The 14,937-nt window shown below is 41.6% G+C and overlaps 2 protein-coding genes across 3 annotated transcripts in view; one reads left to right on the top strand and one right to left on the bottom strand.

The window, feature by feature from the left end:
* SLIRP (SRA stem-loop interacting RNA binding protein) overlaps nucleotides 1–226 on the bottom strand; it is a 3,992-nt gene extending 3,766 nt beyond the window's left edge. The window contains exon 1 of the mRNA XM_009101852.4: nucleotides 86–226. Within this exon, the coding sequence (XP_009100100.2) occupies nucleotides 86–179 (94 nt within the window). The 5' untranslated portion in view covers nucleotides 180–226. The remainder of the gene's footprint in view (nucleotides 1–85) is intronic.
* Nucleotides 227–14,937, top strand: ALKBH1 (alkB homolog 1, histone H2A dioxygenase). 2 transcript variants are annotated; one of them, XM_018907371.3, is made up of 6 exons: nucleotides 227–375; nucleotides 3,118–3,226; nucleotides 7,504–7,625; nucleotides 11,070–11,160; nucleotides 12,302–12,495; nucleotides 12,985–14,937. In XM_018907371.3, exons 1-6 carry the CDS (start codon nucleotides 287–289, stop codon nucleotides 13,403–13,405), a joined length of 1,026 nt encoding a protein of 341 aa, XP_018762916.1. In that variant the 5' UTR covers nucleotides 227–286; the 3' UTR covers nucleotides 13,406–14,937. The 2 variants fall into 2 exon arrangements, with proteins under 2 accessions (XP_018762916.1, XP_009100099.1); XM_009101851.4 differs by having other exon boundaries at nucleotides 233–375; nucleotides 7,463–7,625.

Here is a 14,937-nt window from a genome sequence, read left to right as displayed (position 1 = left end):
GGCCTGGGCCGGCACACGCGGCGAGGCCTCCCAAACCCGCCAGCCCCAGCAGTGGCGAGAGATGGGAGGGGGGGTGCAGACTCACTGCTCGACACCGTCCAAGGAATCTCAGCCACAAAGATGTCGAAGAGTCGCCGGGAGCGGCGCCCGACCGCCCTAACCGTACTGGCCGCCGCCATGTCGGTACTGCGGTGAGAGGGAGGGAAGGATGGAGAGAGGGAGGAGCGGCCCCGCCCCGGCCGCCCCGAAATGGCGGCGGCGGCCCTGACCCGTGAGGGTGGGGAAGATGCGTTCCGTCGGCTCTTTCGCTTCTATCGGCAGCGCGACGCGTCCGACCTGCGGGGCGTGGTGGACTTCTCTGCGCCGGGGGGCCAGGTAATGCTGGGCTGCTTCTGTCCGTGCCCCGCGGCGAGCGGCTCGGAGCGCGTTCCTCCCTCGGCGCGGTGTCTCAGTGCGGGGCTGTGGCGGTGTCGCTGCTGCCTGCTCTCTCCACCTGCTGTTTCCTTTCGTACCCGACGCCGAATCCCTAGTGCCGCCTCGTTTGTGTCTAGAGGACGCTGCGCTCGAGCGCTGAGCCTCTTACGGGTTCCTGTGCTGGTTTAAAAGTGAGAGCGTGACCCGGGCGGGGCAGCTGGGAAGGGGCCGGGGCCCCTCTGCCCGCGGCCCCGAAGCCAGGTTCGCCCGGGCTGGCCCTGAGCCGTGGGACGCTGCCCGAGGGCTCAGGGTGCCGTGCAGCCGCCCCTGGCCAGAGCGATACTTAGTCACAAATTTACTACTCTTCCTTATTTTTACTTTCATTATATTTAATTAGCTGCCAATACTTTAGTTGGGGATCTTCAACGCCTCTAACAGAACTACGTGATATTTAAAGCAGCAGAACGTATGGACATAAAAAACGCCGAGTTTCTTTCTCGGAGCTGACAGTTTCCTGGGCCTGCTAGCCCTTGTCTTAGCCCTGAAATACCTCGGTGAGCTGGAATCAGCTTCCCCTTGCTGTACTGCCTTCTCCCTATTCAAATTTCTTCTCCTTTCTCACACCTGTATAATAAGTGCTTGGCTTAGTCATGAGGATAAGTTCAGTGGGTTGGGAATACAGTCATCAGCACAGCTGAAAGTAGTAGCCATCATAGTAGTTTACCATGTCTTCAGTGATGAAGAAATGATCCTTGAAACCTGTCTTCTGTTTTGTCACCTCACAAAAGAATGACACAAATCTGCTAAAGTGTTATTATCCAGGGATTTTCTACTTATGAGCTTATGTCAAAAAAAGAAGTGAGGAATATAGTTTAAATGAAACTTTGCCTAATTTTTCATTGTTTCAATGCTTAGTCTTTTCTTTTTAGTGTTCTGTGAAGCTGTTTATTTTTCTGTTATTTTGGGCTGTAATTTTGCTGTTGCTAATAAAACACAAAACCTGACCCATATGAAACTGTTCAAAGGAATTAACGAAGGAAGTTGTTAACATCTCAGCCTTTCTTGAGCTTGCAGGAATCCTGCATTTGGTAAAGGATTACAGCATTATGGCTCTTCTGGGAAATTAATTTTGAATTCAATTTGAGAACATCACAAGGATATGTCTTCCTCAATATGACTCTTTTTTGTGCCTGTTACCTTCTAAGATCAGGTAACAGCTTACTAGTGAAAACGTATTTTATTCCTCTTTCCACCAGGTTAAAAACATCTGCTGTTTCTCTTTAAGACCTACAGTCCAGGCAGATTGGCCTAGATAATATTGCTTTTTTTCTCAGAAAACTGCTTCATGCAGTTGAGCTCTTCAGTGAAGTGTGACATACCCCATCTGCCTGTTACCAGGCTTATTTAACTGGTTCAGCACATGTAATTCTCCAGCACAGAAACACCTCCTGTTCTGCAGCAGCCCAGGCAATAGCTGGTGTGGAAGCACTTTGAGCAGGCAGTGAGGTGGCAGAGTGTTGGTCAGAGGATGAGACTTCCTGGGATGCTCTGTGGACAGGACTGTGAAGTAAGCTCAAGGCTGATGCTCACAAAGCTGCTTTTGACAAGGAGCTGAAAAACTGGTAAAATTGATTATATTGCCAAAAGATGCTGCCCAGCAATAGTTCAGAATTTCTTAGAAATTCTCTGTATGTAATTTAGCCTGGTTGTTCAGAAAATGTTAACCAGAGCTGTCAGCTGCAGAGAGACTGATTTGCACATGCACCACTACAGAGGCTGTGTGCAAAGGCCTTAATTTGATTAACATTTTAAGTTGTCATAGACAAAGTCTTGCAGTCTCTGCCTGTTTATTCGTTCTGTGCCTGGCCATCTCTTTTCTTATATGACCCTGTACTTTTCTACTACTGCATGGAGAGCTGGACTGGGGAACTAAGCCAGAACAAAACCAACTTGCTTCTGCCTTGTCCTCCTCAAGACAGTTCTCTATCCTAAGGGAAGAAGGGAGTGGGAACACAGTAGAATGAGTTTGGTGGGTTTTTTTCCAGCAAATGTTAGCTTAAATACATCTGTTGTTGTAACATAAGGGAGTATGTCAGGTAAATACATCTTGCCAAGCCTTGAGCTGTTGATCCTGCTGTTTGGAACAGAATTGGCAGGGTGGCATTCAAAATTGACAGAGTTTCTCTAGTCCTTCATATCTGACGGCTTTGGCTACTTCATTGCTGTCCTGCTTATCCTTCTGTAAATGAGAGATGAGAATAGTAATCTACCCTCTAGGATTATGGGCAACCTGTATTTGGAATGTTCTTTGAAAGTATGAAGTGTTCGGAGTATGTTGCTCTCTAACGGAGGTTGATAGTTAGCAGAATATTTTATAATGATGAGGCTGTACTGTGGAAATGGACAAATCATGATGAATTTTTTCTCATTGGTATATATTGTTTGGATTTTTTTAATGAGTGGGGAACATCTCATCCCTAGAGAAAACTTGTAAGTACCTTTTGATTCTTATGTTCGATGTGTACTGGCTCTGTTTGCCCTGTCCTAGTCACAGCTGTTCAGACAGTACTTTTGTGGTACATTTAGCATTTTCATTAGAGTTACCTTCAAGCATGGTAGCACTCTTCCTTCTAGATGCTATTTTTGGATGAGTTTTGTGTTTCTCACTCGTTTTTTTTAACCAGATCTGTTTTATTTTTCCAGGTGTTCAGATCACAGCTCAGTATTTCTTCAGTCAGTGATCAAGATGCCTACAGAGCAGGATTACAGCCAGTTAGCCAGTGGAAAGCCTATGGCCTCAGTGGGTATCCAGGTAGGTACCTCTGATTTCAAGAAAAATTAAACACAACCTCATTGCTTTGAATTCATGCAGTTTCAATCTTATTTTTCTTGTCCTGCCTGAAAAAGCTATTTTGATTTGCCTAGGTCTAATTTACTGTTGTCGTAAGTGCAGGAGGACAAACAAATCAGCTAAGGGTGGGATCCAGCAATATTTATAAAGGTGAGAAGAGCTAGTTGTTTCACAGTGAGATCAGCCAGACCATAGCTCATGAGAATGGACTCCTGTTGCCTTTGGCAGAGACTTTATTTCTGCAGAATCTGTTTTTCCTTAACATAAATCATGCTCATTGGGTACATGGCTGAAATACAGCAGTTTCACAGTTGAAGTGTGGCATCTCCTTGTCAGTGTAGGACACGGAGTACAGTAAGTGAATAAGAACCTTTTGGCCTATTCAATATGCAGAGTAATTTTATTAGGCAGGTTATTTCAGAAGTGGGAATGTGTTTCAGATTTGCAGTTTACCTGGTATAGTCACAGAGAGGTATTAGGTTGGAAGGCACCTCCAGAGGTCTAGGCCTTGCTTAAAGCAGGATGAAGTTGCAAGTTAGGTCAGGATGTTGAAAGCTTTGTATGGCTAAATTCTGAAAATCTCCAAGGACAGAGATTACACACCTTCTCTGGGCACCTGTACCAATGTTTGGCCATGTTTTTTTCCTAAACCTCATTTCTAATAAAATTTGTCTTGCTGTTACTTGAGACCGTTGTCTCTCACAATCTTGCTGTGCACATCTGAGAAGAATTGGGCTTCCCAATTCTTGTGGGTGGTGCTCACTGATACCCGGATGTGTCACTAGCCCTCACTGCTGCTCACAGTTTGTCCTCAAGGCAGCCTGGCCTTGCTTTGGAGCTGCTTTTGACCCTTGGGCTGTTCTGTTGCATTGTGTCATTCTGCCCTAGGTGCAGAATTACTACTGTTGAACTTCTGAGGGTCTTTTTAGCCCCTTCTTCATTTGTCAGAGTCCTTTTCAGGGGCAGCACTGGCCTGTAGTAGATCCACTGCTGCCCCAATTTAGTGTAATCTGTAAGTGAAATGAGGATGAACATCCCATCGTCCATGTTGTTGATGTAGATGTAGTTATCTTTGCCCCAGGATCAAAGAATGCAGCTCATAACAGCTGCTGGTTAGACTTTGAATCATCAAATCACTGTTCTTTAAGTCTGGTAATCCATCCAGCTTTTGCTTACTTTTTCAATTTGCCCCAAAAAATTATGTCTCCCAGTTTGGCTCCAATGGTGCTGGAGAAGACCAAATAGAAAACTTTTCTTAAGCCAAGGTAAACATGATCCCCTGTTTTCCCCTTGTCTGAACATCTCACTCTAGCAGGCAGTAAAGCTGGTTAGACAAAATTTGCCTTCCATGCTCTCTGTTCCCAAACACCATGTGTCTAGAAGTTGTTACCATGAAAGTTTGCTTCATAATTTTATCAGGGGTTTTGGTAAGGTTGATGAGTTTGTGGTTCCCCAGATCCTTCTTATTTCAGGAATTTTTGTTTGATTAATTATGGTTTTTTGTCATGTTTCTTTCCATTCTTTGGGACCTCAGTTTCTGTGTGGGTTGTTTTGAAGCCAGCCTAGCATTTCTGAAACTGAGGCAGCCATGCTACCCATCTGGCATGTTTAATACACAGGGAATTGAATAATTTCAGGAGAAAGGCTTCTGCCTCTTCTTTCCTCTGTAAATGTTTTGTTCCACTTATCTGTCATATTATAGCTGCCCTTGCTTGGTCTGCTTGTCACTTACCGTCTGTCTAAATGTCTTCCCTGGTAATTATGTAGGGGGATGTGGGGAATCACAGGTGTTTCACTTAACTGCATTTCTCTTCCGCTTTCGCAAAGGAAACCTTTTATTGAAATGAAATGCAAATACATTGACAAATTGTCTGTCCTGTTTAGAATCAAGTCATGTGTGGACTTGAGGAGAATAGTATTTTATAATTTTTCAGCTACCTTTATCTGGGCATCCTAAGACAGTAGGAGATGTGTACCCAGCTGTCCCAATAGACTTCTTAGTGAAGTAAGAATTTCTTTAGTTTTTCTATGAGCAAATGGAAAGGAAGTGCTTTGGTTTCATCCCCACAGCAAGCAATGAAATAGAAGATGAAGGAATCTGGGTGAATTTCTATTGTGGTGTCCTGAGTTCTGTGAGAAGCATGTGATGCTGTCTTTGGGTCTTTGTAACTGACACTTTTTTTTTTTATGAGAGGCTTTTCTTGTTATTAGACATCTGCATGTCTTACAGTTTCTTTGACTGAGGTTGGAGACCACTTTCATAAGGTGCAAATTAACTTGTAGTACGTAACAAGATAGTGCTGCAGTAAGAGAATTGCGCCTGCTTCCTCAGGGCAGTTTCATTTAGTATTCAGATTCACAAAGAATAATTCTTTTACCTTTTCCCCCCACATCTTTCAAGGGCAAGAGGTTCAATTAAGTTGTCTTCCAAGTTTGTTTGTGGTGTTCTTCAGGCAGTTGAGAAAGATGGCTACAGAAGTATTTCTGATTTCTTACTTTTCTCCCTCCTATGTAAGTCTCTGATTTCTAGTGCTATTAGTCTTTGTTCTATGTTTGTACAGAATTTTATAGTAAAACTCTGCAACTCTTAAAAATTCAGTTTCTGCCTTTCTTGACACAATAAGCATAGTGGTAACCCACTTTTTAGTTGTTAGTGCATTTGTAAAATCTAGACCAATCTAGTTTCTTATGAGAAACCTAGGTCAAGGGAAGGTTTGGAGAGACATAAGCATATTCTGAGTTTGTGACATAAAAGCCATAAAATCTGGATTCTTGTTCTCCTCTCTGCTTGTAACTAACTCTCCAGGCTTCAATGCCTTCATTAATACCGAGGGATAACATATACATAGTAGAGTATAACTTCGTGAATATAGTAAAGTGCTTCAAGAACCCCACATCAAAAACTGTAGACAAGAAGGGCAGTGTTACTGTTCTGTTCTATGTAGATGCCAACAGAAAGTAAATATAATGCTTCTGGCAAAGAAACTTCTTGCAGCCAAACCTATCAGAAGGCTGCCATATTCTGAAAGTGCAGGGAACAGAGTGAAGTGAATGACCATATGTTATTAATACTCTGAAGGCTTTTTTTTCTAACCCGTTACTTTAATCTTGAGTCTTTGAGGTATCTGGCAGGTAGCTCTTTTTGTGTTTTTATTACCACTTTCATAAGGCCACAAGGCAAGTTTGTATCCCACTGAGACTCCTAGCTTTGCTGCTTCTTTTTTCACCTATTTTTGTCTCTGTTAACTTGATATGACTGAGAAGTTCAAAAAGATACAGTAGGCCAAAACCCTAAAACCTTTTCTTTTGTTCCTCTTATACCCTTATCTCTCTTTACATGTGGATTTTGTGTTGGTGAGTCTTATTGAATTGACAGTCTTTGAGAGAATGCCTTGATTCTCAGAGTAGGTGCAGTACAGATTAATAGCATCTCTCATATGGGCTGCTGCTTGAGCCCTGCCTGAGGTGCCTGGCTGAATGAACACACAGCTATTCTGCACATTCATTTTGTTTTGTTAATTAACGATGCCTGCAAAGTATTCACAGTCAATAATGAGTGGTTTGGGATATCATTTGACTTTCATGCCCATTTCTGAGTGTTACCATATCAAAATGCAAATATGGATACAACCAGACTTACCTGGAAAAAAGCATGAAGAAAAGGGGAGGACACTTTACATTACTAGACACTTGCTCAGCCCAGAGACTTCTTTCTGTAGTAGCAGTAGGAAGACAGTATATGAGTTCAGAGCCAGGGATAAAGTTAGTTTGAAGCATAGAAAAACTAGGGCAGAATTGCTCCAACTTTGTTGTTAGAGTTAGAAAAGTCATGCTGAATAATTTTTAAAATAAAATTTACTCCAAAACAATTGGATTTCCATGTTCTTACTCCTTTATTTCCTGTAATCAACATGCCTTACATAGATATGTCCTTTATTGTAATTTTTGTTGGACTGGTGTTGGCTGCCCTCTCTGCTTTCTACTTTGTGCCACCATTTGGTTTTCTGAAAAAACCCAATAAGTTTTAACTTAACTAGAAGAGATTTCATCACTTATATGCACAGTCAACGGTTGTATGTCTAAGGGTTTTTTTCACTACCTCTGGCTCCTATCCTTTGCTCTAGATTCAGAAAAAAACTCCAGGGAAATGCCTAATCCTAGTTTGTCTCCATCCTCTCCTTTTTTCTTTGTGGTCAGGGTTTATTTTCATACCAAACCCTTTCCTTCCTGGCTGCCAGCGTCACTGGGTGAAGCAGTGTCTCAAGCTATACCCTGAGAAACCCAATGTCTGCAACCTGGACCTGCACATGGCTCCTGAGAAGACCACTGACCTGTGGGGACAGAGCAAGGAGCAGCTGAGGTGAGTTCACTATCACCTTTTGTGGTTAAAACTGATCTCACCTTTGAGAAGGCCTAAGAAAATTGAGCAGGGAAGGGAAGCTGAAGAAGATTGTGTACATGCTGGCAGAATACAGATGGTGTCAGACATGCCAAGTTAAAGATGGATATTTCATGGCTTCCTGTGCATCCTTGCTAATTCTCTGCTTTCATTCTCAGTGGGATGTTCTAGTAGCATATTGTTCGAAAGCCATTGGTGAACTGTTACATAGTGACCCTGGCTGCTGTGGTGCTTGAAGCTTGCTAAGCTTAGCTATGAGTGGAACTGTGAAGTCCCTCTGGGCCTCACTTTTCCTGAGGCAAAACAGATCCTTTCCAAAACTCCCTACTAATGGTAGCACTTCTTCACAGTCAGCTCTTAGACCCAGTACAATGTAATAGAAATGCTGTTAGCTGTACTTTCTTGAACTCTCAAATCTAAGTTATTTTCTTAAGTATTTCTTTTGGTTTGGTTTTGTTTGTGGTTCTTAATTCAGCATGACATTGAATTAAATGTATTAAATGTACCATTTTAATAGCAATCCTGTTTTATCTGAAAGATTCCATCAGGTTCAGAATTCTGTGGCTGATGTAGCTGCCTTTCTTCTTCCTGATCTGGAATTTAATGGAGAATTTGTCCCAGTTTTAAAGTCAAGTAGAAAGTTTTAAAAAAAAGACAAGACTTTTAAAGCTATAACTTTATAAAGGTCACCTGTAAATATACATATAAGACAGACTGTTTAGAGTACACAATCTTTTAGCTATTTGGATATTTATCATTACCTTATTGATTTCACTGCTTGTTTTTCATAATGGTTGTTTTGTGCGATGGTGCAGCCAGAATTCTTCTCTATAATGCTCATCTTCCACCTCAGTCTCTTAGTGAGGTTGACATGCTGAGATGTTTCTTCCAAAACCTCTTGACATCTACAAGATTTAGAATGGCAAAAGCAAGATTGGGTCTTCTAACTGTTTGTACCTAGGAGAGAAGTTTTACTCTCACCTCTGTTTTCCATGCTCAGTCAGAATTAGTTACAGAAATGTAGAGACCATTTTTGTGTTCCATCAAGAATGAAAAATTGTTCTGTGAAAGGATTGTACATTGTGCCCAATGGCTGAAACAAGTGGCATACTGTTTCAGTTTCTCGGGCCTCTCCCAGCAGGACCTCCTGTGTGCAGAGAATGATCAGAGCAGAGGTTAATTTGCAGCTGAATCCATTTCAGTTGAAAACAGTGTTTAGAAAAGTGATGGCTGGCAGCAACCCTGGCAATTTTATGAAGTACTTACCTGAGTCTTCAAATGAGCAAACTGCTGTATTTGTGCTTATGCCTAGAGGCAGTAGATGGACTAGCCAGCCTCTAGTATCTGGGGTGAAAGCATTTCAGGGAGGTGAGAAACAGTGCTTAACTGAAAAGAGGTCTACTTCTAAGATGGGTCACACCTTTAATGCTATTTAAAGTCATAGGATAATGCATGGATGTGCTTGGATAATGGCTTATCTGTTCTTTTCAGGATGCAGGAATCAGAAGGTAGGGTGAATCTATACAATTCCTAGACATATATGCTATGCTTTCCTCACAAAGTGGAGCCTGAGTGTTTTCTCTAGCACTGGGGACAGTTAAAAGCATAAAAGGGAATAGAGCATTCCCACAAGGGAGATATAAATATACAGGTATGTCCATCCTTATGTATAAGGAAAAGGCTGGAGGGGTTTTACAGATGCAGTCATTACCAGCAAATAAAGAAACAAGGGATCTTCAGAGCAAAGCTCCCATGCTGTTCAATCTTTTTCTAACATAGTTATACCAGACCTTTTCTGTGCTTTCTTGTGGGGCCTCATTCTTTCCACATACACAACACTCATACTTTCCCCTTCTTAGCAATCACTTATGAAAACACATATAAAATACCAAGTTCTGGGAATAGGGTCTTCCCACGTGCATTTGGGCTCTTGCAGTTGTGCATAACTCTAGCACTGTAGCAAAAAAAGGGCACTTTGGAAAGGCACATGCTGAAGGTGTTTCATTATGAACATTGTTTGTGGAAAGATGCACAAGAACAAACTGTGGGCTCTCACTTTTCTAAATGCTGTGTTGCTTGCTTGTGGGCTACACAAATTGTTCCAAGCAGCATGTATTTGACAGTTACTGTGTTGGTGTTTATGGTAATTGCAGTTGCTGTTACCCTATGACAGATGGAAATTGGAGAGACTATTTTCAGTAATCAGTGAGCTAAGAAAAATTACTAAAGGTAAAGAAACTTGCCTTTTCTCCTGTTCCTGGTTTGTCTTATGAGATATAAGATGACATAGTTGAAGGGCAGGAAAAAGCTGTGTGTCCAGATAGAAATGCACATTAAATGAAGATGTTTGGCTGAGACTTGAACATGACAGCACAAATATCAATCTTTTTTTGTATACAAGAGCATGTCATGCTGAACTAATGAGGCTATTAATGAGAGCCCGCCGTCTGGTACTACTGTTTATCTTCTGAGTATATTTTCCTTTTCTATATTTTTCTTTCCTTACCATAACACATGACTTGGCTTGAGAAAAATGTGCTGAAATTACTGGAATGAGTAGACTAGAAGATAGATGTGTACCTTCCTTTTTGTATTTGTCTTTAACATATTTCTATCTGATTTAGTTATTTGTACTCTGTAACTTTTCAAAGGCTTTTCCATAATCTGTCCTAGAACCCTCTCCTTGCTTTCATTGCCTACAAGTAAGAATGGTAAATTGGTGTGTGGCTTCAGACCACTCAGTCCCTTTACTTCAGGCTTGTCATGTGAGAAGAACAGTTCTTTGTCCTGCATAGCAGTCTGGATAGGGGGACACCTGCAGTCCAGGCTTCTTGACACTGGGAGAAGTCAAGAGAAGTCTTACTTCTTACTGTGAGTCAGCCCATCCTAAGGGCATTTTATCAAAGTACCAAGTAGTAGAACTAACCATCCTTTGCAATATTAGGCAGCATGCTATGCTTCTCTGTCAGGCAACTCATTTTCCTCACTTGTAATTTTCCATTAAGTGCCTAGAATATTTTTTCCTTGAATTTGCAGATTTCAAATCTTCAGATTCTGGTCTTTCACTTTTGGGTGCTCAAATAGGATGTCTTTAATTCTGATTTCTTAGTCCGCGCTACTCATTGTGTTTCCATCCAATAATCTCTTGGGTACCATTTGAAAATACAAGCTTTCAAACTGACAATAGTTGGCAATAGGCCCCATAGCTTGCACACGTTCCATGAACACTAAATTTTCAGAGTCTTTGAAGGAAGAAAGTGTTGGCACTGAAAATAAAAGTTTAGCATTGATCAGTTTTAATAGGCTGTGAAATGGATGAGTGAATCTCGTTACTGTATGCTGCACTACCAGAAGACCCCTCAGAAATTAACACATCTCCTATTTCTTTATATTTTGTCTTTGTAGAAGGAGAGGTTCCAGTAAATGGGAGCCCAGGAGCCTGTTGGAGAAGCTGCGCTGGGTGACCCTTGGTTACCATTATAACTGGGATACTAAGGTATTGAGGTTAAATTCTTCTCCATTTTTCTTAGCCATAAGCACTCAGAATGGCAAGCAGTGAAGGACATAATGGAATAAAATGTTTAGGATCCTACAAGACAGTCTTGAGGAAAGGCACTAACAAACTGTTCTTTTAAGAACATTTTAATTTGTATTGGTTTACTGTGAAGGGTTTAACAGCAGAAGTCCATTGCTGCATTCTTTCCTTTGAAAGTTAACGTGATAGCATACACTCAGCTCTAAACCTGCAACTATTTCAGGGTAAGTGGCATTTTTACCTACCAAAAGGGATGATTACAAAAACGTTGCTAACTGTTAAGCTGAGTGTGACTTCTGGGAAACTGCTCTTTGGTGGGGTGAGCAGGAGCAAGAAGAAACTGCTGCTCATGTGATTTTGAACTTTAATGAGTCTGAACCACTATAGTGCATTCTTACCAACTAACAGCTGTTTTGAGAATCCTGATCAAAATAAACTTTTTTTCATGAGACTGAGAAAGATAGAGACTGATAAACACTGGCAGAGTGTATTGGAATAATAACTATGACATCACACGGAACAAGAGTGAATATGCATCTTATCTGTATATTGCAGATAACCAAATCTGCTTGTAGCCTTTTATTTACTAGATCAACCTATTATTGGATGGCCTTAATAAAAGTTTGGTTATTATCTTCCAGTCTTCTCAGAATGACTTAAGGGAGAGAGAAAAAGTAGGTTTGGAGTTGATTTCTGCTTGTTATTAATGAAGGAATAAAGATGCTTGTTTTAGAGCTCTGTTGATGAGCTATGGAACTGTCTTTCCATTGGCAGCTTCAGGTTGTGACTGAGAAAATCCTCAGGATGTTGGTACTAACCTTACTGATTTCAAGTTTAGCATCTAGATAAAATGATTAACTCCACAATTAATTGAATCTCTGTTGGTCTCAGCCTGGGCCACAAATTTAATGGTAGGAGGTAAATTTGCCATGGTTCTGCCTGTGTTGTAGTCATTTTATAGGTAAATGTGATGTCCTTCTCCATAACTATCAGCCAGGATTTTGAGTTCTTTTTCAATGTCTGTTTCCAAGTGTATTTGCTGCTCTGATGAGTGTGGTGTGGCTTTCTTTTTTTTTTTTCCCTCCCCCCCCCCTCCTTCCAGAAGTACTCAGCAAATCACCACACTCCTTTCCCCTCAGACCTTGCATTCCTATCAGAACAAGTGGCTGCAGCCTGTGGGTTTCGGGGTTTCCAGGCCCAAGCAGGGATCTTGAACTACTATCATTTTGACTCTTCACTGGGAATTCATGTGGATGAGTCTGAACTAGACCATTCTCGGCCCCTGTTATCATTCAGGTGAGTCAAGGAAAGCACACTTGAGTGTTATGGAAAGATGCATGGCTTTTTTCTAGGGTTGCTTATGGTTATAGGAAGGCAGTATGATGTAGTTTGCTAATGGCATATATAATCTTCACTCTCAGAAGATATGAATAACAGAACACTGTAGGTCAAGGATATAGTTTTTCTTTAAGGACTGCTTGAATAGCCTGGATATAGTGCCTGGAGTGAAGAGCTCTTTTGCAGAGAGCGCAGGTCTGTTCTAAAGCAGCAAAGTGCTAGTTGGGTACAAAAGAAGTATCTCAGCAGAGCTTCAAACCTGGCAGGGCAATTGCTCACACTCTGCCATGTTCCCATCTAAAAGCTGTTCTTAGGAGTCCCTCTGGTTTTTGTGATTGCTTGGGATGTTTTTTATGAAGGAATTTAACTACTGATATTTTCTTACTGTACAGAAAATTGTTCTCTACCTGAATTTGTTTTTTCTCTCCATCTTTATACTGTCTCTAGCTTTGGGCAATCCTCGATATTTTTGCTTGGGGGCCTGAAGCGGGAGGAGGCGCCAACAGCGATGTTCATGCACAGTGGAGATATCATGGTGATGTCTGGCTTCAGCCGCCTGCTGTACCATGCTGTCCCCCGGGTCCTCCCCAACCCTGAGGGGACAGCTCTGCCTTCCTGCCTCAACCAAGCTCTTTGTTCAGACCTTCCTGTTGGCTCAGTCATTGAGCACAGCTCTGATGAGGACTGGCAGGTGTGTGCCAAGTACCTGCAGTCCTCCCGCATCAACATGACTATTCGACAGGTGTTGGCTGAGGGCCAGAAATTTCCAGAGGAATCTGGGACAAATGGAAAGGGCCAAGCACCCTCTGAAGACAGTTATCATGAGAACAGCAAAGCCAAAAGACACAAACCAAACAGAGTCAGCTGAGACCAGGCCATCACACTGACATGGACCAGACAGGCAACCTCCGTATGGAATTAGGAACTGACGTAATACTGGAAGTCACTTGTCTGTATTGTGGTTAATAAACTTGTGCAGGATAAATGTCGTCCTTCTTGCTGTAATAAATAGGAGGAGAAAAAGAATGTAAAAGGAAAAAAAGGATAAGTTCAGGACTGGGACTCAAAAGATTAACTTTATTGGCATTTTGTTGCAAATGTTTACTGTACTCTGTTTCCTTTAAAATACCTGTATGTCAGAGAACTTTTAAGCTTGGTTAAGCTTAAATGGTTTGAGCTTTTGATGAAGCTTGGTTTAAGCTTTAGGCATGATGCTTATAAAGTATTTTGAAATCATTGGGCCGAGAGTGTTAGCAGAAGATAAATAATTGCTATGTGGTAGAGAATCCTGTTGGGTTTGTAAAGCTCAGCTGAAGCAAAGTAACAAGTATGTATGAGAATAGGTTGCTGTGGGTGTGAGACCTACCTGCAGCATTTTCAAGATAATTACTTCCACAGCAAAAATGGGTTCAGTGGTCAGAAACTGGCAGCTCCCTCAAGCAACACCTGCTGTAAGCTTTCTGTAGTCCTGTGCTCTCTTTTTGCCTGCTTGCATCTCCTCAGCTGCAGCAGAATCTGCTTTTATGAATGGTACTGAACAACTTATCTCAGATTTTAGAGAGAAACAGTTGGGAGCAAAATCTACTTAGAATATCTAGTAGCTCCCAACTGGGTCTCCTCCCAGCAGTGAGTATGTGACTGAGCCGAACATCGCCATTCTTTCAAAACTGCCCTCTCCTAAGTGCCTGTGTGTTACAGTTCTCCAGTCCCAAGCTAGCATCTGTAAGGAACAGGATGACTTGCAAATAAAAGCAATGAAGCTGTAAATTAAGTACCTAAAAAATTAATCAGTGACTATCTCTGTCACTGAAAGATAAATATATTGAAACAAAGAAAAGCACTAGCTTTGTGCTAGTTCTTTTTAAGATTCAGACCATCCTATCTACTTTTTAATGCAATTTTAATTGTTGGAGTGGAATGCACTATCCCTGGGGTATTTTGTTGCACTTTCCCAATGAATAAACTTACGTGGTTTTAAATTAAAGATCTCTATCAGTTTGGGCTGGCTATTTTCTTCTTTTCTTTTGCTCCCTGTTAGTTGTTTCAGTGTATTGTTAATGCTGCTGTATCTCTTGTGCAGTTCCCTCCAGGCTTCTTTTGCATCTACTCCCTCTGCAATCTGCCAGCTCCTGTGGAGGAGCCCTCCATATGTCTGCAGGGCTGCTTTGCTTATGGGCAGTTCAGGGTTTGTTGGGCAGTTGCAGAGTGGTGTTGCCTGCAGTATCAAAGTTCAGTTTAATACATATGTGACAGCTTTTCCTCATGGATAAAGTGTCTGGTCTGCTTATTTCATAGGAGATGAATGTGTGTGTTTGCATGCAATTAATTCCTTATACAATACTGCAAGGAGTTCCAGTAACTTAAGGTCTAAAATAATCAGAGAAGAGTTTTAATGTCTTA

Source organism: Serinus canaria, chromosome 5, assembly GCF_022539315.1.
Source record: "Serinus canaria isolate serCan28SL12 chromosome 5, serCan2020, whole genome shotgun sequence".
Taxonomy (NCBI): Eukaryota; Metazoa; Chordata; class Aves; order Passeriformes; family Fringillidae; genus Serinus; species Serinus canaria.
Note: the sequence above shows the minus strand (reverse complement) of the source record. Positions and strands in the feature narration are given on the sequence as shown.

Excerpts from the sequence above, each read along its gene's own strand:
- ALKBH1 (XM_009101851.4), top strand. The coding sequence starts at position 250 with ATGGCGGCGGCGGCCCTGACCCGTGAGGGTGGGGAAGATGCGTTCCGT. Across the intron at positions 3,227-7,462 it reads TGGCCTCAGTGGGTATCCAG|GGTTTATTTTCATACCAAAC; the intron begins GTAGGTACCTCT and ends CTTTGTGGTCAG. Across the intron at positions 12,496-12,984 it reads CGGCCCCTGTTATCATTCAG|CTTTGGGCAATCCTCGATAT; the intron begins GTGAGTCAAGGA and ends TACTGTCTCTAG.